General features: G+C 48.3%; 1 protein-coding gene across 4 annotated transcripts in view; it reads left to right on the forward strand.

Moving 5' to 3' along the window:
* LOC119968075 (zinc finger MYM-type protein 4-like) overlaps positions 1-26,667 on the forward strand; it is a 385,591-nt gene that overhangs the window by 18,632 nt on the left and 340,292 nt on the right. For all 4 annotated transcript variants that reach the window (XM_038801168.1, XM_038801166.1, XM_038801167.1 and 1 more), the window contains exon 2: positions 17,911-18,603. In XM_038801168.1, the coding sequence (XP_038657096.1) occupies positions 17,917-18,603 (687 nt within the window). In that variant the 5' untranslated portion in view covers positions 17,911-17,916. The remainder of the gene's footprint in view (positions 1-17,910; positions 18,604-26,667) is intronic.

Raw genomic sequence — 26,667 nt, forward strand, 5'->3', positions numbered from 1 at the left:
GCGCACAAGATGACCGACTGCGGGCTATCCACGATGACCTCTGTCACCCGGGAGTCATCCGGCTTACCCACTTTATCAAGGCCTGCAATCTGCCCTACTCCACCGAGGAGGTCAAGGCCATGACCAGGGACTGCCAAGTCTGCGCGGAGTGCAAACCACACTTCTATCGGCCAGACAAGGCCCACCTGGTAAAGGCCTCTCGGCCCTTTGAGCGCCTCAGTATTGACTTCAAAGGGCTCCTCCCCTCCACCAACCATAATCTATACTTCCTAACCGTCGTTGATGAGTACTCCCGCTTCCCCTTCACTGTCTCCTGCCCCGACATGACCTCGGCCACTGTTATAAAGGCACTGCACAGCATCTTCACACTGTTCAGTTTCCCTGAGTACATCCACAGTGACCGAGGCACATTTGTTTATGAGCGACGAGCTGCGTCAGTACTTGCTCAGTAAAGGCATCGCCTCGAGCAGGACTACGAGCTATAACCCGCAGTGAAACGGGCAGGTGGAGAGGGAGAACGCGATGGTATGGAAGGCCGTCCTTCTTGCCCTCCAGTCTAGAAGTCTCCCGATCCCCCGTGGGCAGGAGGTCCTCCCCGACGCCCTCCACTCCGTTAGATCACTCCTCTGAACAGCCACGAACAAGACCCCTCATGATTGTTTGTTTGTTTTCCCTCGGAAGTCCATCTCCGGGGTCTCGCTTCCATCCTGGCTGACAACTCCGGGACCTGTCCTTCTCCGGAAGCATAAGAGGAGCCATAAGACCGTCCCCTGGTCGAGAGGGTCCACAGCGCTGGGATCGCCTCAACGCCGTGAGACAGCAGGGCTAACCCACTACGCCACCGTGCTGCCATGATTTTCCAATCCTCACTAGACACAGGAGAGGTACTGGGGGAACTGGAGAAATGCAAACGAGGTTCCATTGTTTAAGAAGAGTTGAAGGAAATGGCAAACAATTATAGGTCAGTTAGTCTCAACGCAAAGTTGCCCCTTAATTGGAATAAATGAATTGGGTACTCTAAATTTATACCAAAAAAAATGTTAAAAAGAAATGATATAAATGGGTTGGAGATGTGGGCGAAAAAATGGCAGGTGGAAATGAACACAGAGAATTGTGAGGACATGCATTTAGGGAGTTCAAACAGTTATAGGGAGTACACAATAATGAGAATATACTAAGAGGGGTAGATGAAGTGAGAGAGCTGTAGTGATCTGTATGTCTGCTGGTGTGTAAAGGGTTAACAACTGCGTCATAGTGTTAGACAACCACGAATTGACAGCACTAGATTCATGTATATAAACTGAACCTGGAGGATCTTCCCTCTCTTCGAACCAGGAGTGACTAGACAGCAGAGTTTTAGAGAGATATAGGGTAGTTAGAACGTGTAGTTAAACATAGTTTAAAATTTTTTTTAGAGTACCCAATTCATTTTTACCAATTAAGGGGCAATTTAGCGTGGCCAATTCACTTAACCTAAACATCTTTGGGTTGTGGGGGCGAAACCCACGCAAACACGGGGAGAATGTGCAAACTCCAGATGGACAGTGACCCACAGCTGGGATCGAACCTGGGACCTCAGCACCGTGAGGCAGCAGCACCATTGTGCCACCATACTGCCCTGGTTAAACATAGTTAATACTTCTTCTGATTTACCTTTATCAACAGCTATAGTTGTGGAGAGTGAACAAACTCATTAGTATTCATATTCATTATTCATTAAATGTTATTTGCTTTAAATTGAAGACTGATAGTTTCATTGAAATACAACCATCAGACTAATCTGGGAGTAAAGCAAAGAGTAACGCGGTATTACGATCATGTAATATAACACGGTACCAGGTTTTGGCTTCAGAAAACTAGATAGAGTGATTTAGTTAGATCAGAAACAGAAGAAAACCATGACAGCTATTCGACTGGAGAAGCATCGCAGAAAACAAATCCATTGAAGAAAAGTGCCTCGATGGACCACACACAAGCTCCACGTCACCTCAAGATTACTGGTAATTTGAATACAAATTGGAAGCTCTTTAAACAACAATTTCAAATATATTTGGAAGCTACAGACTTAACTACCGTGACTGATGCTCGTAAAATTGCATTGCTTCTAACAATGGCAGGACAGCATGCAATCAAAATATATAACTCCTTTCAGTATTCTGCTGGTCAGGACAAAGCTAAATTTGATATTATTTTAAATACATTTGATGACCACTGCACGATCATTTTCCATAAAAGATTGCAAAAAACAGGGGAATCGTTTACTAGCTTTGTGACAGACTTAAAACGTTTAGCTCAATCCTGTAACTTTGCAGCACCGCATGATTCTTTAATTTGTGACCAGATTGTATTTGGGATAAATGATGAGCACCTCAGAGAAAGGCTTTTGAGACAACGAGACATAATGTTAGAAATAACGATTGCGGCACTGAGGACCCAGGTTCGAATCCTGACCCTGGGTCACTGACCGTGTGGAGTTTGCACATTCTCCCCAAGTCTGCGTGTTGACCAAAGATGTGTTGGTTCAGTGGATTGGCCATGCTAAATTGCCTCTTGATAGGAAAAAGAAAATAATTGAGTACTCGAAATTTATAAAAAAAGAAAAAAACAAATTGCCTCTTAATTGGAAAAATAAAAATAATTGGCTACTCTAAACTTATTAAAAAAAAGAAATTATGAGTGGGATTCTCCCAACGGGAGTATAAGTGCTGATGCCGCAGTAAAAACCGGAGTGTTTTACTCCGGCGTCGGCATCCGTTTCCAGACCCCTATTCTCCCTCCGTGGGGCTAGCAGGGGCGTTGTGCGATTTACGGAGGCGGTGCCTCGGTGCGGCATCAGAGACCTGGCGTCGCGTAAAAGACGCGCCGCCTTGGGTCCCGCGCATGCGCAGTTGGGCCGGCGGCAACTAGCGCATGTGCGGTGGCCGTCCTCCCCAGGCCGATCCACACAAAAATGGGGCATGGATCCAGGCTCTCGGCGGATGAAAGGAGGCCCGCCGACAGAGAGGCCGGCCCGCCGATCGTTGGGACCCGATCGCGTACCAGGCCACTCCGGAGGGCCTCTCCGAGGTTGGAACCCCCCCTCCCTCCCCACAGGCCGCTCCCGGCCCTTGAAGCCCCAGGTCCCGCCGGTTCGAGAGCAGGTTAGAATGGCGCCAGCAGGACTGTAATTTCCTTCGCCGGAGAATCGCCTCTCGCCGTTTGTAGCGATTCTCCGAGCAGCCCGACGCAATTTGCATGGCGCTGGATTCGGGGTGGGGGGGTTGGGAGAATCGCGTGTGGGGGTGGGGCGGCGTGGTGCGGTTAACGCGGTGCCCCGGCGATTCTCCCACCCAGCTGGGGGGGGGGGGGGCGGAATCTCACCCAATGATTGAAAAATACCTAGCACATCAGCAAAGTAAGAATCAGGACCTGGAGTACTATACCCTTGAAAAAGGTGCGAAAATCCACCACGAGGTCGAGTGTGTAAAAATGGTGTTGCAATCGATGAAGAAGCATGTTTCAGGTGACAGCCATCTTGCGCACGCACACTCAAGCCCTGCACATGTGCACTTCGTGAAACAAATGCGAGACGGACGTAAGCCGATCTGCGCATGCGTGAAAATGTCATGACGTGTTATAGATGTGGAACCGCCCACTTAGAAGAAATGTCCAGCACATGGAAAACAATGCTCTCAATGTGGCAAACTTAATCATTTTGCTTCGCAGTGCAGATCTTCACTCCCATTTAAACTAGCTAAACAAAATAACAGGCACATTAATGTTTGGAGTGTCGAATCAACAGTAAAAGAAGACAAAGAGAATTTTTCATCCGATCCTGACAATTACTCACTGGAGAACATGTTGTTTGTTGGCATAATAGAAACATGTGAAGACTCCAATGAAGCAACAAATCCTCAACAAATTAACTCAGTAAACTCTAATAATGAATGGAACACAGTCGTTCAAGTAAACAACTGACCAATTTAAACTTGACACTGGTGCTTCAGCTAACCAGCTCTCAAGGCTGGATCTCGATAACCCTGAGATATTTCCAGCAGCCTTCAGACTGAAGGACTATAACGGCAACTTGATTTTTTCAATAGGGTCATGCCGTTTAAAAGTCTCCAACAAACAAATTGAAAAGATCTTAAGATTTGAGATTGTCAAGAATGACAAATCTTCACTTCTAGGTGCACAAGCATGTAAAGAATTGAATCTAGTGCAGCATATTTATACAGCGACTGCATCTACGCCAATATTGGATGATGGTATCTAATGCATTTTGAACCGGTATCCTGATGTCTTCAGAGGCATGGGTATATTACCATTTCAATATAAAATCCTACTAAGGAAGGATGCCAAGCCAGTTGTACATCTGCCGAGGAGGATTCCTGCCCCTTTACGTGAAAGTTTGAAGCAAGAATTAGACCGACTTCAGAACCAAGGGATAATCTCATGAGTCACTAAACCGACTGACTGGATCAGGTCATTGGTTTCCGTAAAAAAAAAGTCTGGCGATCTTTGCATCTGCATTGATCCCAAGGATCTCAATAAGAACATAAGGAGGGAACACTATCCTATACCAAAACGTGAGGAGATCACCAGTGAGATGGCAAATTCACGCATCTTTACAAAGTTAGATGCGTCACAGGGAATTTGGCAAATGCAACTCGACGACTCGAGCAGACAACTCTGCACATTTAACACGTCCTTTGGAAGATTTTTCTTTCAACTACATGCCTTTCGGTATCATAGTAAGAAGTCTTACAACACCGGGTTAAAGTCCAACAGGTTTGTTTCAAACACGAGCTTTCGGAGCGCAGCTCCTTCCTCAGGTGAATGAAGAGGTAATTTCCAGAAACATTTATATAGACAAAGTCAGAGATGCCAGACAATGCTTGGAATGCGAGCATTTGTGGGTAATCAAATCATTACAGATCCAGAGATAGGGGGTAATCCCAGGTTAAAGAGGTGTGAATTGTCTCAAGGCAGGACAGTTGGGAGGATTTTGCAAGTCCAGGCCAGATGGTGGGGGGTGAATGTAGTGCGACATGAATCCAAGATCCTGGTTGAGGCCGCACTCATGCGTGCGGAACTTAGCTATAAGTTTTTGCTCGACAATTCTGCGTTGTCGCGTGTCCTGAAGACCGCCTTGGCGAACGCTTACCCAGAGATCAGAGGCTGAATGTCCTTGACTGCTGAAGTGTTCCCCGACTGGAAGGGAACATTCCTGCCTGTTGATTGTCGCACGATGCCCGTTCATTCGTTGTCGCAGTGTCTGTATGGTCTCGCCAATGTACCACGCTTCGGGACATTCTTTCCTGCAGCGTATGAGGTAGACTACATTGGTCGAGTCGCACGAGTATGTGCCACGTACCTGGTGGGTGGTGATGGGTGGCTCATCTCCACATCATGGTTATCATCGACACCGCAAACTGCCGGCTCACCTCCACATTTCGGTATCATATCTGCATCTAAGGTATTCCACAGAATCATGGAACAAGTGACAGAAGGAATAGAAGGTGTGAGGGATACGTAGATGACAGAATAATATGGTCTACAACAGCAGAAGAGCATATTGCGCGACTAAAGCAAGTGTTTCAGAGCGGATGCTCTATCATGCTCCATCATGTCTGTCAGTCAACCATTTGAATTCATACGTGATGTCGAAGCTCAGGCGCACCTCTGTGCATTAAACCACAATCAGATCAGAAGCTAATTTTAATCAGAACTGAAACTAAGAAGGATGGTACAAAGGGTCATTCACTATCTTCAAAATGTGTGGCCGAAAGGGCAATGTCCTCAGTACAGAAACATTCAGTCAGTTTTAACGATTGTGGATGGACTACTCTTGAGACTCGACCGAATTGTAATTCCACAATGTCTTTGTTCTACGATACTTGATCAGATTCATGAGGCACACCTCGGGCAAGACAGGCAGTCTACTGGCCGGGAATAAATAGACACATAACTGACATGGTTATCACCTATGAAACTTGTCAAAACACCAACCTGCCCAATGTAAGGAGACTCTGCAACAACACAAATTAGTTACTTCTCCTTGGGCCAAAGTAGGAATCGACCTATTTTATTCGGCTGGTCGTGACTGTGTTTTAATTATTGATAACTTCTCTAATTACCCAGAAATAATGAAACTTCTGTATTTAACTTCAAAATCAGTTATTAAAGCATGCGAGGAAACAGTTTTAAGGCATGGAATACCTGACACCGTCATGCCGGACAATGTTGTTAGTCATTAAATGTATCTTGCTTTAAATTGATGACTGATAGTTTCATTGAAATACAACCATCAGACCATTCTGGGAGTAAAAAGCAAAGAGTAACAACGTATTACGATCACGTAATATAACAAGACCGTGGTATACAAGTACACGGGTCCCTAAAGACAACAGTTCAAATAGACAAGGTAGTAAAGAAAGCATATGGAATGCTTTCCTTTATTGGCAGAGGTACAGAATAGAAGGGTAAGGATATCATGTTAGAATTGTATAAAACACTGGTAAGGTCACAACTGGAATATTCTCTGAAGTTCTGGTCACCACATTAGAGGAAGTAGGTAATTGCTCAGGAGGGAGTGCAGAAGAGGTTTGCAAGAATGTTGCCAGTGCTAGAAAAGTGTGACTGCGAGGAGAGATTTGATCGGTTGGAATTATTTTCCTTGGAACAAAGAAGGCTGAGGGGTGTCTTAATTGAGGTGTACAAAGTTATGAGGGGAAGCGATAGAGAGGACAGGGGCGAAATTCTCTGCGGACCGACGTGACGCCCATTTCCGGCGGGGAAAAGCGGTGCGGATGACTCCGGCGTCCGGGCCTTCTTTTAAGCTGGCAATCTCCGTTCCCGAAAGGGCCAGCAGCGGACTGACGCGATAGGCGTCAGTTTCTCCAGCTGCGGAAGTGGCGAGTCCCGGCGTTGTTTGGGGGGGGGGAGGAGAGAGAGACCCGGCGTTGTTTGGGGGGGGGAGGAGAGAGAGACCCGGCGTTGTGTGGGGGGGGGGGGGGGAGAGAGACCCGGCGTTGTTGGGGGGGGGGGGAGAAAGACCCGGCGTTGTTGGGGGGGGGAAGAGAGAGAACCCGGCGTTGTTGGGGGGGGGGGGGGAGAGAGAGACCCGGCGTTGTTGGGGGGGGGGGGAAGAGAGAGACCCGGCATTGTTGGGGGGGGGGGAAGAGAGAGACCCGGCGTTGTTGGGGGGGGGGGAGAAGAGAGAGACCCGGCGTTGTTGGGGGGGGGGGAGGAGAAGAGAGAGACCCGGCGTTGTTGGGGGGGGGGGGGGGGGGGGAGAGAGAGACCCGGCGTTGTTGGGGGGGGGGGGGAGAGAGAGACCCGGCGTTGTTGGGGGGGGGGGGAAGAGAGAGACCGCCGTTGTTGGGGGGGGGGGGAAGAGACACCCGGCGTTGTTTGGGGGGGGGAGGAAGAGAGACCCGGCGTTGGGGGGAGGGGGAGAGGGAGGGGGGGAGAGGGGGAGAGGGAGGGAGGGAGGGGGGCGGTTGCGGCGTTGAGTTGAGAGGAGAGGGGAGAAGGGGGTTACCTGCGTTGAGAGGAGAGGGGGTAGGGGGTTACGGCGTTGAGTTGAGAGGAGGGGGGGGAGGGGGTTACCTGCGTTGAGAGGAGGGAGGGAGGGAGGGGGTTGCGGCGTTGAGTTGAGAGGAGGGGGGTTACCTGCGTTGAGAGGAGGGGGGTACCGGCGTTGAGGAGAGAGGGGGCGGCGTTGGAGGGATGGTGGGGAGGGGGGTAGGGGTGGTGGGAAGGGGGGGAGGGGGGTAGGGGCGTTGGAGGGGGTAGGGGGTGGTGAGGGGGGTAGGGGTGGTGAGGGGGGTAGGGGTGGTGAGGGGGGTAGGGGCGTTGGAGGGGGTTAGGGGTGGTGAGGGGAGGTTGGGGTAGGGGGCAGCGGCGTGCAGAGGGGGGGCGACGGATGGCCGGTGCCAACGCAGTTGCCCCCTCTGCACGCCGCTGCCCCCTACCCCCAACCCCCCCCCACCACCCCTACCCCCCCTCCAACGCCCCCTACGCCCCCACCGCACCTACCCCCCTCCCCACCACCCCCTACCCCCCTCCCCACCACCCCTACCCCCCTCCTCCCCACCACCCCTACCCCCCCTCCCCACCACCCCTACCCCCCTCCCCACCACCCCTACCCCCCCTCCAACGCCGCAACCCCCCCTCCAACGCCGCAACCCCCCCCAATGCCGCAACCCCCCCCAACGCCACAACCCCCCCCACTCGCAACCCCCCCCACTCGCAACCCCCCCCCACTCGCAAACCCCCCCCCCCCCCCGGGCCGGAGATTTGGTGAAAGAAAAAAATAATATAATCCCGCCGGCGCCAGCTGTTTTCAGAGGCTGCCGGCGGGATTTGCACAACGCCGGTTTTTGGCCGGTCGGAGATTTAAAAACCCGGCGGGAGCGGGATTAACGCCGCTGCTGGCCGATTCTCCGACCCTGCGTGGGGTCGGAGAATTTCGCCCCAGGATAGTACTATTCTATATTCTAAAATTGTTTCCCTTAGTGGCAAACCAGCGGACATAGATTCAAGATAAGTGGCAGAAGGTGTGGAGGGGACACGAGGAAAAACCTTTTTACGCAGTGGATCGTGGGAATATGGAAATTGCTGCCCGGGTTGGTGGTGGAGGCAGAGGCCCTAAACTCTTTTAAAAGGTACCTGGACCTGCAACTTAAATGCTGTATGCTACAGGGCTCTGGACCGGGTGCAGGAAGTTGGGATTAGAAAGGACACCTGGGTGTCCTCAGGTTGGCATGGGCAAGATGGGCCGAATGATCTCCTTCTATGCTGTACTGCGATGTTGAAGCTTCCAGTCTTCAGGCAAGTTGTCCAGGCCTCACGGTCTGATTGGGATAAGACCATAAGACCATAAGACATAGGAGTGGAAGTAAGGCCATTCGGCCCATCGAGTCCACTCCACCATTCAATCATGGTTGATTTCAACTCCATTTACCCGCTCTCCCCCCATAGCCCTTAATTCCTCGAGAAATCAAGAATTTATCAATTTCTGTCTTAAAGACACTCAATGTCCCGGCCTCCACCGCCCTCTGTGGCAATGAATTCCACAGACCTACCACTCTCTGGCTGAAGAAATTTCTCCTCATCTCTGTTCTAAAGTGACTCCCTTTTATTCTAAGGCTGTGCCCCCGCGTCCTAGTCTCCCCTGCTAATGGAAACAACTTCCCTACGTCCATCCTATCCAAGCCATTCATTATCTTGTACGTTTCTATTAGATCTCCCCTCAACCTCCTAAACTCCAATGAATATAATCCCACGATCCTCAGACGTTCATCGTATGTTAGGCCTACCATTCCTGGGATCATCCGTGTGAATCTCCGCTGGACCCGCTCCAGTGCCAGTATGTCCTTCCTGAGGTATGGGGCCCAAAATTGCTCACAGTATTCTAAATGGGGCCTAACTAGTGCTTTATAAAGCCTCAGAAGTACATCCCTGCTTTTATATTCCAAGCCTCTTGAGATAAATGACAACATTACATTTGCTTTTTTAATTACGGACTCAACCTGCAAGTTTACCTTTAGAGAATCCTGGACTAGGACTCCCAAGTCCCTTTGCACTTTAGCATTATGAATTTTGTCACCGTTTAGAAAATAGTCCATGCCTCTATTCTTTTTTCCAAAGTGCAAGACCTCGCACTTGCCCACGTTGAATTTCATCAGCCACTTCTTGGACCATTCTCCTAAACTGTCTAAATCTTTCTGCAGCCTCCCCACCTCCTCAATACTACCTGCCCCTCCACCCATCTTTGTATCATCGGCAAACTTGGCCAGAATGCCCCCAGTCCCGTCATCTAGATCGTTAATATGTAAAGAGAACAGCTGTGGCCCCAACACTGAACCCTGCGGGACACCACTTGTCACCGGTTGCCATTCCGAAAAAGAACCTTTTATCCCAACTCTCTGCCTTCTGTCTGACAGCCAATCGTCAATCCATGTTAGTACCTTGCCTCGAATACCATGGGCCCTTATTTTACTCAGCAGTCTCCCGTGAGGCACCTTGTCAAAGGCCTTTTGGAAGTCAAGATAGATAACATCCATTGGCTCTCCTTGGTCTAACCTATTTGTTATCTCTTCAAAGAACTCTAACAGGTTTGTCAGGCACGACCTCCCCTTACTAAATCCATGCTGACTTGTCCTAATCCGACCCTGCACTTCCAAGAATTTAGAAATCTCATCCTTAACGATGGATTCTAGAATTTTGCCAACAACCGAGGTTAGGCTAATTGGCCTATAATTTTCCATCATTTTTCTTGTTCCCTTCTTGAACAGGGGGGTTACAACAGCGATTTTCCAATCCTCTGGGACTTTCCCTGATTCCAGTGACTTTTGAAAGATCATAACTAACGCCTCCACTATTTCTTCAGCTATCTCCTTTAGAACTCTAGGATGTAGCCCATCTGGGCCCGGAGATTTATCAATTTTCAGACCTTTTAGTTTCTCTAGCACCTTCTCCTTTGTGATGGCAACCATATTCAACTCTGCCCCCTGACTTTCCTGAATTGTTGGGATATTACTCATGTCTTCTACTGTGAAGACTGACGCAAAGTACTTATTAAGTTCCTCAGCTATTTCCTTGTCTCCCATCACTAGATTACCAGCGTCATTTTGGAGCGGCCCAATGTCTACTTTTGCCTCCCGTTTGTTTTTAATGTATTTAAAGAAACTTTTACTATCATTCCTAATGTTACTGGCTAGCCTACCTTCATATTTGATCCTCTCCTTCCTTATTTCTCTCTTTGTTATCCTCTGTTTGTTTTTGTAGCCTTCCCAATCTTCTGACTTCCCACTACTCTTTGCCACATTATAGGCTCTCTCTTTTGCCTTGATGCATTCCCTGACTTCCTTTGTCAGCCATGGCTGCCTAATCCTCCCTCTGATAACCTTTCTTTTCTTTGGGATGAACCTCTGCACTGTGTCCTCAATTACTCCCAGAAACTCCTGCCATTGCTGTTCTACTGTCTTTCCCACTAGGCTCTGCTTCCAGTCGATTTTCGTCAGTTCCTCCCTCATGCGCCTGTAATTACCTTTATTTAACTGTAAAACCTTTACATCTGATTCTACCTTCTTTCTTTCAAATTGCAGACTGAATTCTACCATATTATGATCACTGCTTCCTAAGTGTTCCCTTACTTTAAGGTCTTTTATCAATTCTGGCTCATTACATAACACTAAGTCCAGAATAGCCTGTTCCCTCGTGGGCTCCATCACAAGCTGTTCCAAAAAGCCATCCTGTAAACATTCAATGAATTCCCTTTCTTTGGGTCCACTGGCAACATTATTTACCCAGTCCACCTGCATATTGAAGTCCCCCATGATCACTGTGACCTTGCCTTTCTGACATGCCCTTTCTATTTCGTGGTGCATTTTGTGCCCCTGGTCCTGACCACTGTCAGGAGGCCTGTACATAACTCCCATTATGGTTTTTTTGCCTTTGTGGTTCCTCAACTCTACCCACACAGACTCCACATCGTCTGACCCTATGTCGTTTAGTGCTATTGATTTAATTTCATTTCTAATTAACAAGGCAACCCCGCCCCCTCTACCCACCTCTCTGTCTTTTCGATAGGTTGTAAATCCCTGGATGTTTAACTGCCAGTCCTGAACCCCCTGCAACCACGTCTCTGTGATGCCTACCACATCATACCTGCCAGTCACAGTCTGGGCCACAAGCTCATCTACCTTGTTCCGTACACTGCGGGCATTTAAATATAGCACCTTTAATTCCCTATTGACTGTCCCTTTTTGTTTTCTTAGTGTGGTGGACCTTGGTTTACTGAGCCTTTCCATACACTGTGTCATATTTTGTGAGATGGGGACTATCGTAACCTCTCCTGAGCTCTGTCTTTTCGTGATTTTTTGTAATCCTAAGCAGCTACGCTTCCCACTGATTCCTTCACCTCTTGGTTCCCTGACTTTCCCTTCCCCCCCAATCTCTAGTTTAAAGTCCTATTGACCACCCTATTTACTCTTTTCGCCAGAACACTGGTCCCAGCTCGGTTCAGGTGGAGACCATCCCAACGGTATAGGTCCCCTCTGTCCCAAAACTGATGCCAGTGTCCCATGAAAAGGAACCCCTCTTTCCCACACCACTCTTTCAGCCACGTGTTAACTTCCCTTATTCTTGCCTCCCTATGCCAATTTGCACGTGACTCGGGCAGTAATCCGGAGATTATGACCCTTGAGGACCTGTTTTTTAATTTGAATCCTAACTCTTTATAATCTCTAAACAGGTCCTCTTTCCTAGACTTGCCTAAGTTGTTGGTACCGACATGGACCACAACAACTGGATCCTCCCCCTCCCTCTCCAATATCCTTTCAAGCCGGTCAGAGATGTCCCGCACCCTAGCACCGGGCAGGCAACATACCATGCGGGACCCTCGATCCTGCTCACAAAGGATACTATCTGTCCCTCTGATAATAGAATCCCCTACAACTACAACTTGCCTATTTACTTCCTCCCCTTGAATGGCCTGCTGAACCATGGTGCCTTGGTCAGCTGACTCATCCTTCCTGCAGCCCTGTTCGCCATCCACACAGGGAGCAAGTGCCTCGTACCTGTTGGACAGGGTCAAGGGCTGAGGCTCCTGAGTTCCTGACTGCTGGTTCCCTTTACCTGCCTGACTTGCAGTCACACCCTGCTGTCCCTGGCCACTGGCAGAATTTAAACTATTTACTCTGACAGGTGTGACTGCCTCCTGAAACAAAGTGTCCAGGTAAGCCTCCCCCTCCCGGATGCTGGACAGTAACACCTGCCTGCGACAAGGCATGTCTACCCACAGGAATCCACTTGGGAGCTGTGGAATACTCACATTACCAACATTGCCAATTTCCTATAAGCGATAGTCTTCAGCTCTGCGGCCAGGGGCCGCTATGGTCGGTAGGGTTAAAGTGACCTTCCTCATATTACCACGGACAGGGCTGTGACCTGGAGGTGGTCGGTGGGACATGTAGACAAAAGTGTAGTTGTCCCTGGCATGGGTATACATGATCCGGGATTTGTCGGACTCGTTGGTGCTGAGCCCCTCCCCCCCTCCCCCCTGCCTCCCCAGCCTAGTGTGAACCGGTTAGATAGCGGGAGTGTCCAAAATCGGGACCCCCATTGGGCGCCGGTCAGTTCCCGATCTAACCAGCCCACTCCCATTGGCGAAATCCAGATCCCGATGCAGCGTGACAAGAAACCAATAATCACCAATTAAGGCCAATCCCATCCCGTTAACGGGAAGGACACCCTATCTAATGGCCTTCTGTGATCTAATTGGCTTCCCAGTGAGGGGTCAAGCGGGTCCCTTTTAGCATACCTATTTAAAAATATGAAGCTAGCAAAATGGCTGCTGTGGGGATCGGAGAAGGCGAGTAGCCATCTTGGAAAACAGGCAGTTAGCCTGGGGGCACTGGAGCTGCTGTCCCAATGCTCGATGTGGGGGGAGTGGGGACGGGGACGGGGGACCTCCGAGGGTGGACAGGCCTGGTTCTGTCTTCGAGCTCGCCACCAACAAAAGCAGAAGATTCCCCTCCTAATTTTACTCATTAAAGATCTGGCTGTGGGGACATCCGGTGGCGGCATGCAGGAGGAGGTCGCACATTGATTGGCTCCTGCTCGAGGCTTGATTTTTTAGAATTTAATGCCCGGTCCCAGGGCCAATTTTTGGTTAACTAAGTGCAGGAAGACATAAGGAAGAAAGATGTCCAAAACCCAAAGGAAAGCTGCCGTGAAGAAGGGGGTGAATGAAGGTTCGCCGTCGAGTGGAAGGGTTGGCTCAACAACTGGAAGGAAGGCAGAGGCTGTGTCACTGGGTGGGGCCGCACTATTCACGGCAGAAAAGATGACTGAGGTGATGGTTGTGGAACTTGAAAACCAATTCGCAACGCACATGGAGGTGATGAGGAAGGAGATGATGGCAACATTGAAGGTGCTGGTGGAGGAGACGATTGCAACATTGAAGGTGCTGGTGGAGGAGACGATTGCCCCGGTGAAGATGGAAGTGTCGAAGACATCGGCCGAGGTGCAGGAGCAGGGTGAGAAACTGAAGGGAGTGGAAGAGGCCTTGTCGCAACACAATAATCATCTCACCTCGGTGGGTGAGGAGCTGCAAAGGATGGTGGAGGCCAACAAGGGTCTGCGAGCCAAAGTAGAGGACCTGGAAAACAGATCTAGGTGGCAAAATCTGATTCACCTGCGGAAGGAGCTGCACTCCGAAAGCTAGTGATTTGAAACAAATCTGTTGGACTTTAACCTGGTGTTGTAAGATTTCTGACTACAAGATCTGAGGATCCTGGGCCTGCTCGAAGGGGTAGAGGATCCGAGGCCGACGGAGTATTTTGCCAGGATGTTGGCGCAGCTGTTGAGGGAGGGGGAAGATCACTCTCGTTATGAACTGCATCGGGCTCATCGGGCGTGGAGGCCTAAACCAAAGGCGAATGAGGTACCATGGGCGCGATTCTCCCATATGGGGAGAAATCGTAAGGCTGGCGTCAAATCCGGGCGGGTTTGACGCCAGCCCCCCCCCTTCCCGACCGGGAACCGATTCTGGTCCCCGGTCGGGGCTAGCATCCCGACGCCGTAAACTCCGGCAACGCGGGCTTAACGAATTTCGTTAAGCCCGCTTGCCAGAGTTAGCGTCGGCTGACGCGTCATATGACGTCAGCCGCGCATGCGCGGATTGGAAGACTCCAACCCGCGCATGCGCGGATGACGTCATCGCGCATTTGCGCGAAACCCGCGCATGCGCGGGCCGGGATGCCCCTCAGCCGCCCCGCGAATGGATACTGCGGGGCGGCGGAAGGAGAAGAGTGCACGGGCATCGGGCCCGCTGCCCGTGATCGGTGCCCACCGATCGCGGGGCCCATGGCACCCTTGGCACGGCCGTGGTACTGCCGTGCCAATCGGTGCCATGGTTTTAAAAATCGACAGTTTACGGCCGTTTTTACGAACAGCCAGACCAGGTGTGTTTGCCGTTCGTAAAAACAGCCGTAAAGGGCTGGGAACTCGGCCCATCCATCAGCTGAGAATCGCTGCCGGCCGTTTAAAAAAACGGCGGCAGCGATTCGTATCGGGAGTCGGGCGTGGGGGGGGGGGGGGGGGAGAATAGCGGGAGGGCGTCGGAACAGCGTGGCCGTAACATTTTACGAGCCACGCTATTCTCCGCACCGTCGGGAGTGCGGAGAATCGCGCCCCAAGTGAAGTGATTATTTGTTTCTGTAAGTACCGCGTGAAGGAGAAGTCCTACAATGGGCGAAGCAGAAGCGGGAGGTGCAATGAGCTGAAGTTGGTACACGTATATACCAGGACTTTATTGTGGAGTTGGTAAGGAGGCGGCCGGCCTTTGGTCATGTGAAGGCGGCACTGTATAACAGCAGTGTGCGGTTCGGCACAGTGTACCCAGCTAAGTTGAGGGTGACCTACAACTCCAAAGACTTTTGTTTTGAGACTGTGGAAGTGGCGGAGGCGTTTGTGAAGGCAGAAGAACTGGGGTAGAAGTGAGAAATGGGACTGGGAATTGGTCTTGCACTGAGGGTAGGGGGTGGAGGGGTGTATGGAGCTCTATTTTTCACTGCATGTTATATGTGCTAAATGAGTGGAAGTTGCCTATTTGGACAAGGTAAGAGTTGGGATTTTCTTTTTGCAATGATAGTTCTTTGGGGTTTGTGTGTTTACACTGGGGTTGTATGTTGAAGGGGATTTCTTTGTTTTCCTGGGACCGGATGGGGGGTTGGGAATGAGGGGGGGGGGGTTGGGGGGGGGGCTACCTGAATTTCTTTGACTCTCGGGAAGGTGAAATCTCAGCTGAAGGGGATGAAGGAAGGGTTTCACAGTTCATGGGGGCTGTTTATTTTGCACTTTCGAGAATTGGTTGCCATTGAACATTAGGGGAGGGGGTGTTGGCGGTATTGTTGTCTTTGGTTACACTGTTTATGGATTGTTAATTTGTGTTTTTTACCTGGAATGTACGGGTGGATGTTTAGGTCTGTATATTGAGCGGTTGCGGTTTCAGTTTGGGAGATTGTTATTGTCTTTGTTTTTGTTTGTTTTTTCTTTGATGAAAATATTGAAAATGAGAATAAAAAGATTTATAAAAAAAGGTCTGGCTGTATTTTTAGACTGTGCCACCGAATATTTGACTGTCCGACCAGTGGAAATAGTTTATTTCTGACTGCCCTATCTGTTCCCCTGAATATCTTGAAAACTTCGATCAAATCACCCTTTATATTTCAAAATTCCAGGTAATTCCTAGGTTTTTGAATCTCGCCTGGGAATTGATCCTTGATGTTCGAGTAAACGCATGCTGTACATCTTCAGTCCTATGTCTGATCTCCGATGATTTGGAGACTGCAACTCTGAGCCCAATATGTTTAAATTACCATTGAATACTTCAACTATGAAAAAAAACGTCAAAAGTTCACAAATCTCCAGCTTTCAGTTCATATCTAAAATATTGAATCAAATTTTCTGGTATCCGGATGGTCTGAATTTAATTTTCTTTGGACAGTTCCAAGTACTAACCTAAATAGTTAGTTGGGAAATATTGCAACAGATTAAAACTAAAACATCTGGATAACTACACAAATGAAGTCTCCATCAACCCTCCAACGCCAAATCCTGACTACTACCTGATATCCCCATGACGCCCTGATTACACTTCCCTGATAACTGGCCTGCCCTCCTGACCAGACCCAACGGATCCGCCCCCCCACCACATCGATCACGTGGCTCTCCCTCCCAACATGACCCGACTGCCTGCCTCAACCACCCGGCTCCTCCCCATGACCTAACTACACCTCCTGACCTGACCATGACTACTCCAGACTCAGCATTGACCAGTTTCCTCCCACAAGTCCCAAAAGACCACCTGACTACCCTCCCACCCCACCCAACTACCCAGTAGACCTGATTACTCTTCCTAACCCAACCTGGCTTCCCCTCAGACCTGAGTAAGCACTCACCCACTTACTCCTCTACCCACTCACATATTCATACACTCACTCATTCACCCACTCACTAACATTCAGATTGGACATTTATAATAATAATCTTTATTATTGTCACAAGTAGGCTTATTTTAGCACTGCAATGAAGTTACTGTGAAAATCCCCTAGTCGCCACGCTATAGCACCTGTTCGGGTACACTGAGGGAAAATTCAGAATGTCCAATTCATCTAACAAGCATGCATTTTGGGACTTGTGGGAGGAAACCAGGGCACTCGGAGGAAACCCACGAGGACACGGGGAGAATGTGCAGACTCTGCACAGGCAGTGACCCAAGCCGGGAATCGAATCTGGGTCCCTGGCGTTGTGAGGCAACCGTGCTAACCACTGTGCCACCGTGCCGCCCATAACTTATCATGTGGGGGCCTGTCCGTCTTCCTCCACTTCTACTCAGCTCCAAAGAAGTTTCCCCATGGATGTTGTGCTGCACATTTCTGTCAATGTTAGAATTGGAAGAAATTCATCTCTGAAGAAGTTTCCCAATGGATGTTGTGCTGCATATTTCTGTCAATGTTAGAATTGGAAGAAATGCACAGCAATTTCGAGTCAGGGCATTTTGATCACAGCAGGAATCTGATGACCATTGCAGCTGCTTGGAGGACACGGACCTCTGTGTTTTTCCTTTCCCAAACAATCCATCCAACCTGCACGGGCTGTGGAGTCAATGTCTAAATTAATTGGATGTAGGCCTAATAGTTGCTTCTTAGCCAACTAAGTTGCAGATCCCGAACCAACAGATCCTCTGCTCCATTCCATTTCACACACGCTCATTGATCTCTTAAGTGACGTTGCTGAGTTATATCTTTAGTGCCAGACTGTAACATGATTATTACAGAACAGAAGGACACTGGTCATGAAGATTTTTCATTTCACTGCAGATGTGTTGACTATGTTAATTATTTGTCTTTTCAGCATTACATGATGGCTAACATAAATGCATCAGAGGAAATATCAGTCACCATACAACAGATCAAGGAAGGCCCAAAAGCCAAACTACGAGAGCTCTGTAAACAATATGGTCTTCCAGTTTCAGGAACAAGGGTATACTTTCAAAGAGTTCTGTGTCAAAGGCTTGGCATTGATCCAAAATCTGTCATTATTCAAAAACCCACCTCACGTTCAAACAGCCACGGAGACTGTTGCAGTGTTGCTGGATGCCGGAGTCGTCGGGGCAAAGACACACATATTCGGTGGTTCACAGTCATCAGGAAGAAAGGAAGTCACACTGCAGCCATAACAAAAGCAATCCAGTTTACAAGAGAAGGTTGGACACCAACCATGTATTCTCGGATTTGTGGCCAACATTTCTCTTGTGGGCAGCTGTCTTTTGAGCCAACTTCTCCTGACTACATTCCGCATTTGCACATGGACCCGATAGCTAAAGCATCAACACCACACTCCACATTTTGGCTAAAAGACAGTTCAGAACAGGCCATGGACTTGACTAACAAGAGCAACATCAAAACCTCTTCAGCTCATATTGCTGGCCCATCTCGTCTCGATTTTACAAACCGGTATGCAAGTATGAATTCTTCAGTTAGAGCGTTACTTCTATCAACTCCTGAGGGTTCTCATCAGTCTGAAACACAGGAAGCAGAAAGCAAGGTATTGTGAAACTGTCAGATATATTGGTAGAGTTGTTACAGCTGTTCTGGATGGGTTCAGCAGTATGCAACAGAATTGTATGAAGTTTGGTCCTTAATACATAAGCTCACAGTGTGTATTAGGATGATTGCTGTCACAGAAAGTGTTCTCCTAATGATGGGATTTGGACACATTGGGGGTAATTTTAGTGCCCCAAAATGATGGGGGATTGAGATTTTAGGGGGTAAAAAAAATCTGAAGATCTGAAACTGGATCCCAACCCATCTCCAACACACCTAATTTTAAATGCAATGGTGAGGGTGGGTGTGTGGTGGTGGTTGAGGTGATTAACCTGCTCCCAGGAGACAGGTTCATCTCTAAAATATTTTAACGAGGTTGTATGCCTCCAACTTAACAAGTGTATTACTTTGGTACCTGCAGACTTGTTTTCCAGGAGTTAAGAATTACCCATTAGCTGAACAGAGGTAAGAAGGGTAAGATCTATCGGCTAAGAGACTATTATTTGTCAGCGAGGAGGAACCTGCCTGCTTCCTTCCAGCCTACCAAGCGTATCTGTTTATTCCCTCTCTGATATTGGACCAATCAATACCCCCCCCCCCCCCCCCCAACTGTGATTGGACCGATCCTTCCGATGATCAAACTGATCCCCCACTCCTGTGCTTGGACTGTCACCTCTGCAAATTGACTCTCCCTCACAGTTCGGAACTTCTCCCATTCCTCTCCTTAACTCCACCAGCTGATTGGTCCTCCTATGCCCAATCTGCACACATTTCTGATCGGTAACTCCTTCGCCAACATCCATGTATCTGGCAACCTTTCTCTCAGCATGGACAACCCCATCTGCCATGTTCAAGATCCGCCCCCCCCAACGCCACCACCACCACTGCCATGTCTTATTTACGTCTGCTCTGCTCTCTTTCTATCTGGCTGGCTGCGGCCAGGAAATGGATGCAAAAAGTTTCAAATATGTGCTGCCATTAAGTTCAGCAAGATCACTGGGAAATCTGTACTTTCCAGGCTCCTTGCTGCCAACTGTATCCCCTCTCACCATCCATCTCAGTTGGTGTAGGGACTGTTGTTGTGACAGAGTTTCTAGATTTGTACTGTGTCTCAGCCATGCAAGAAGGCCTTGAACCTGACATTGGCAGAATACTTTACCTTTTTCCATCTTCCACTTCCATGAAGGAAAAAAATGTGTTAAAGCCAAAATCAAGGCTAAATTTTACCATTCAGATTGACTGCACTGTTTGTTCATTAGGGCAGCCAGCAGTGGCTTCAATATTTCTGGTTAAAATGGGGAGAAGGAAAGGGGAATATCAGCGTAGGTTCTAACTTGTGAAGCCTTATTGCTTCCGAAGAGTTGAAATGGTGAACTTTGTGTTCTGTGGAATTGTGATTGGGTTTGTATCTGCGACTTCAAACTCCTTTATTCTTTTCTTCCTCCTCCACCAATTTTTACCACTTCCAGATTTGCTTTATCTTCTTTCTAAATCTTTTTAAACTTGTTGATGTCCTACATTATCATACACTTTGCCCCATTACCATGATGTCTCAATGTTATTTTAAAAAGCCACACAGAAAGGTTTTGATAGAGTTACATCATGAAAGAAGAAAATCAGCTGCACTTGTATACCATGAGGTGCTTCAGAGTAGAAGAAAGGAACAGATTGCGATCTATTGTGGAGAAGTTAACACGAGTGACTAAATGTTTGGTTCGAAGTGATGAGTTGTAAGCAGGCTTTCAAAGACTGGATGCGGACCACAAACTGGGACAGTTTTAGAGAGGAGGTTGCAAAGAATAACGCTGATTTAGATTTATTGTCATGTGTACCGAGGTACAGTGAAAAGAATTGTTCTGCGAGTAGTCCAGGCAGATCGTTCCATGCATGAAAACATAGAACATACGATAAATACACAATGTAAGTGCAGACACTGTAAATGAAGGCGCTGTCACCAATGATGAAAAGGCGAGAAGGGGATGTACACAAGACCAGTATCAGAAAACCAGAGAGGCCAGCCTGGGCACAGCAGTTTGCATAGGTAGGGAGGGTGTGACCTTGGAGGATATTAAGAAGCATGTCAAGGATTCTAAGTGCAGTGTGCAAGAAAAAGGAGAGCAACATTATGTTATCATGGATAGGAGCGATGGAGAAAGTAATCTTTCTTTCCCTTCCTCGTGATAATTCCCACTCACAGCATGATAAGCTTCATCGGTAGAGGTCGATACCTTTCAGGTGGGCTCATATGGGGGCACCCATGTTATTGAGAAATTGGAATTAGTGGAGGTGACTGTCAGGAGCCTGGCAAGGAAATTATTGGATGTGGCTGGAACAAACTCATGAATAAAGATTCAGTGGCAGTGAGATTGGAACAGAGATAAGCAAATTGTAAAGATGGAAGTAAATAATTCTGGGGCTGGATTGGAAATAGGGGGTTAAAGCATAGCTCTGAGTTGAGCTAGATGCAGTGTCAGTGCCAAGGAATTGGAGATTTTGGTAGTGGTGGGAAACAATGGCTTCAGTACTTAACTAAAAAAAGTTTGGCTCCTCCACAATGACATACATGCAGACTGACAGAGGTGGACAGATACAGCTGGTTGTTATTAGCACACATTGAGAAGCTGCCCCTGGTTTATGCAGGACAGTTCTAAGAGATAGTCGATCGGTACTTTTCCGGAGAGAATAAAAATAATGTTTTTATTGCCTGGGAAATATTCCAGAATGAGTTTCAGCCTATAGAAGGGAAAAGATAAATAACACCAGAGAACATGAGGATGTACAGCAGAGAAACAGGCCATTCAGCCTAATTAGTCCACTCCGGTGTTTATGCTCCACTGAAGCCTCCTTCCATCTTGCTTCATCTAAATTTACCATTGTAATCCTCTAATCCCATCTCCCTTGAATGCTTGTCTAGCTTCCGCTAAAATGCACCTGTGCTATTCACCTCAACCACTCTCCGTGGTAGCACGTTCCACAATCTTACCACTGTTTAACAAACATGTTTCTTTTGAATTCACTGATGGATTTCTTGGTAACCGTCTTATATTAATGGCCTTTATGTATGTTCTTCCTCACAGTGCAAATGTTCTCTTTGCCTTCCATAATTTCAAAGACCTTTATTAGGTCACCCCTCAGCCTTCTTGATTCAAAAAAAAGAGAGCCAGCCTATGGATTATTTCCTGATATGTACACCCACATATTTCTGGTGTCATCCATGTAAATTTCTGCACCCTCTCCACTGTTTATATAGCACTTTTATAATATGCCAGAACTGCATGCAGTCCTTGCGTGGTAAACCAAGGTACAGCATAATGTTCCTACTTTTAAATTCCATTTCTCCAGAAATAAAACCTTGCACTTTGTTGGCATTTTTATGGCCATGCAAATCTGTGCCACAACATCTAGTGATGGGTATATTTGTACTCTCAAAGTCCCGATATCCTTCTAGCCCTCATGGACTTGTCCCTTCCAAGGAATAAGTGACCTCCCTATTCCTACCAAAATGTATCACCCAGCATTTCTGTGTTAAGCTTAATTTGCCTCTTAATTGCTCTCAAAATTAAAGCTGTTTAAGAGCTAATGCTCATAGTGACATTATTGCGGATCACCAAGCTCGTTTGGAGAAATGCTTTTGTGCATTGCTGCTTTTGGTGCACTGTGGTTTGCCATCGTCCTCCTATGACTTCTTGGGTAAAAGCCATTTTTATCCACTACATGGAACATGGTCTTAGATTTAGGTTTCGAACCCATGCCTTCTGTCAGAGACCAGAATATTCAAAGGACCTCGATAAAGCTTAGAAGAGATCTTGGGCTGGATTCTCCCAAAATGTTGGGGCTATGCCCCCACGCTGGCTTAAAATCGCTGGCGTTGCACTACCCAGTTTCCTGCAAAAATTAAAAGGCAATTCACTTACCTTCTGGGGGCTAGCAGGGTCCCAGGGAGCTTCACGCAGCTTTGTCTGCGGATACGGGCCCCCGCACTTCCGGTTCCGAGTCCATGTATGCGCACGATGGTGGCCTCCAGCGGCCACGCCGAGCGCCATGGTGGACTCAGACCCCTCCGATTGACCGCACGCCGCTGCATCGGACCGGCCCGATCACTGCTCCGGATGCCCATAAGGCCCCCCCCCCCCGGTGCTCAATTCCCTGCCCCCCCCCCCCACAGGGTGGCCGCGGACTAAGTCCGCAGCCACCGCGCAAGAGTCCTGACCGTCCATACCACACCACATTAGTTCCATGCCGTCGGGAACATGGCTGGTCGGGAGCGGAGTATCGCTGGGAGGGCCTCTGACAATGGCCACCCAGCGCACGGTGTAATTCGCGGATGCGCAATTCTCCGGGGCCCGTGGCGCAGGGCTGCGGAGAATCCAGCCCCTCGTGTCAACCATTGATGAAATTTTGCCATAATTTGCCAAGATAAAGATTTTCACCACACTAGATGTGAAGGTTAGGTACTGGCAAGTGAGTTTGAATGAAAGCAACAGTTTTCTGTTTATCTTTTGGATGCTTATTGTGAGGTATAGATGGTTGCGCATATCGGTTGGCATTTCTGCTGCTATAGAAGAGCATCAACGCAGACAGCATGAGATAGTCAATGACATACGTCATGTGTTGACAGTGAAAGGACTTCACCGTTATCCTGATAAGGTGCAAATTGTAGGAGAGATGAAGCAACTAACAGATGTGAAGGCAGTGTAACGATTTGTTGGATTTGTGAACAACCTAGTAAAGTTATTGCTCAATTTGTCATCATTGTGAACATCTACACAAGCTCAAGAAGCAATAGTGTGGCATGTTCTGGAAGCCATCAACCCAGCAGAGATATTGAATTTGACAAGAGAAGCATCTTGCTCAGATCAAGCAAACTACACAATTAGGTGCAACTCTCCCGATGCGATGGGAAGTTGTGATGAAAGGCTGACCTGAAACCATTAGGACACATTGGTTGCTAGCAGAGGATTGACCACATATATAGATGGATTGATTGTCCCAGACAGCAACTTCTACAAAGGAACTATAGAGTCATTATCCGGAAAGTGATGAGAAGGGAGATGCTGAAGCATAGCCACACAAAAGGAAATATGCCTGGTCTGAGAATTGCAAGTGAAGTGCTTTACTGTCCAAACATGTACATTAAGATTAAGAAACACACCAGTCAAGAGATGCTTGTAATGTGCATCAAGCTAAGCAAACTAAAGAGCCACTCATGACACCCAGAGAGACCATGGATGACGTTTGGAGCAGATGTTTTCACTCTCTTTGCAACTGACTACCTCATCACTGTCGCCTACTATTCAAACTGGGAATTAGGCAGGCTGATGTCAATAAGGCCATAGAATGCCTGAAAGCACACTTCAGTCATCATGTCACTTCTGACGTTGTGATGATTAACAATTGCCCTCACTTTATGAGTGAAGAATTCAGACATTAATGAATACTGGAAAATTCAGCACTACACATCATCTCCACACTATCCATCGACAAACGGAAAAGCTGAGGCAGCAGTCCAAATTGCCCAAAGGATGATCAAAGAATCGAGCAGATCCAGCACTGGTGTGCCCCAGGTCTTCGTGGAGTGGAGAAACATACCGACTGATGGCATGGAAAGTAGTCCAGTTCAGCAACCAATGTCACACCACACACAAGCCACTGTTCCAATAGCTAAAAAAAACGACTGAAACCAGAAGTAGTGACAGGATTGAGTGACACAATCAAAGTGAAAGGACAGAAAGTCACATTTCAGTTTGATAAAGCCGCCAAAACATTGCCAGAGTTGAGAGTTGGAAAGTCAGTCAAAATCAAAATTTTCAACACACTCCTCAAAAGTCAGCCCATTTGGCAACTTGGAACCAATGTAAATGAATCATTTGCCACGTCAATCATACAAAGTGAAAGTGAACAACAAGATATATAATCGCAACCACAAACGCATACGTACAACTGAAGAAACAGCTCCGTCACAACTGACAGCTGATGAGGAAGTGTTGCTTTTGGCTGGAACAAAGAACTGAATGACCATCAGTCCCAGAGAACAACTGCTCCTCAACAAATACAACAGATCAGGAACAACACTCACTGCTGCAACATTCCCCAGAGAGGCAATGTCACCACAGGAACCAACACACACCAGTTGAACAATCAACAATAATCCACATGCATATCATTCAAAAGACCTGATGCTTTAAAGGTTATAACTGGGTCTTTCCGGTTTCACTTTCAAATGGGATCAGCAATTTCCACCCAAAGTCTATGGACTTTTGGTTGACTCTCCAAATTTTCGGTCCTGACCATAATGGTAGGGACTGGGACATCCTGGCCTATGTATGACAGAATGAACAGTTTCCAGTTCGCAGAATCACATAATTGTTCTGGTTTAGAAGGAGGCCATTTGGCCCATTGTGTCTGCACTGGCTCTCCAAATGAGGAACATGACTTAGTCTCATTTCCCTGCCTTTCCCCATATCCTTGCACATTGTTTCTATTCAAGTAATCATCTAATGCCCTCTTGAGTGCCTTGACTGACCCACCTCCGCCACACTTCCAGGGAGTGCATTCCAAACCTGAACCACTCGCTATGTGAAAAATATTTTTCTCACATCACATTTGCTTCTCTTGCAAATTACTTTTCATCTGTATCCTCTCATTCTTGATCCTTTTCTGAGTGGGAACAGTTTCTCCCCCATCTACTCTGTCCAGCTCCCTCATAATTTTGAACATTTCTATCAAATCTACTCTTAGCCTTCTCTCCAACAAGAAGGTCCCAAGCCTCTCCAATCTATCCTCATAACTGAAGTTTCTCATTCCTGGAACCATTCTTGTAAACTCTTCTGCACTCTCTCAAATGTGTTCACATCCTTTCTGTAGTGTGGCGCCCAGGATTGTACAGAATATTCCAGCTGAATTCTAACTAGTGTCTTGTATAGGTTCGGCATTACCTCCTTGTTCTTGCAATCTATGTCCCTATCAACAAATCACAGAATACTAAGCCTTGCCCCCTTCAATGGCCTATACACACATACAGGGCGCGGTTCTCCTCTCCCCACGCCTGGTGGGAGAATCGCGGGAGGGCTGGGCGAATCACGACATGCCACCCTGGCACCCCCCGCGATTCTCCCACCCTCCCTGAAATGCCGTGTCGCGTTTTGCGACACGCCGCTCGGAGAATCGCCGCTCGCCATTTCTCACGGCGACCAGCGATTCTCCGGCCCAGATGGGCCGAGCGGCCTGACGAACCCGCCCGGTTCACGCCGGCATCAACTGCATCTGGTCGCTGCCGGCGTGAACATCGTGCGACCGGTAAGTGTGGGACCTGTGGGGGGTGGAGGGAGGATTGAGCACCACGGGCGTGCTCATCAGATGTCTGGCCCGCGATCGGTGCCCACCGATCGTCGGGCCGGCGTCTGTAAACGATGCACTCTTTTCCCTCCGCCGCCCCGCAAGATCAAGCCGCCATGTCTTGCGGGGCAGCGGAGGGGAAGACGGCAACCGCGCATGCGCGGGTTGGAGCTGGCCAACCTGCGCATGCGCGGCTGATGTCACTTCGGCGCCGCCGGACGCGTCATTCGTGGCACGCCGCTTTGACGCAAGCGTTGAGGCCGGGCGCTCGGGATTCACGCGCCGCCGCTCCTAGCCCCCCGGGGGATGGGGGGGGGGGGGGGAGAATAGGGGCCGAGGAGCGGCCTCCGACGCTAGAGTGAAACACTCCGGGTTTCACTCCTGCGTCAGCTGTTTCTCTCCATTTCGGAGAATCGCACCCACAGTGTGTGCACATGCCAGTGCAGACAGTTCCCTCTACTCCTGCACGTCTTTAAGAATTTTACACCATATTTTATATTGTCTCTCCCAGTTCTTACATCTCTTCACACTTTTCCACATTCAACTGCATTTGCTACCTATCTGCCCACTCCATCAACTTTGAAACTGTACCCTGCATATCAAGACTTAGATCACTAATATATTATATCAGGAAAAGCCTGAAAAATATCCATTGACCATTACTCTCTGTTTCTTATTATTCAGTCAATTGTATATCCACATTGCAACTGTTCCTTTTATTCAATCAGCT

The sequence above is a fragment of the Scyliorhinus canicula genome, chromosome 1, assembly GCF_902713615.1.
Source record: "Scyliorhinus canicula chromosome 1, sScyCan1.1, whole genome shotgun sequence".
Classification (NCBI taxonomy): domain Eukaryota; kingdom Metazoa; phylum Chordata; class Chondrichthyes; order Carcharhiniformes; family Scyliorhinidae; genus Scyliorhinus; species Scyliorhinus canicula.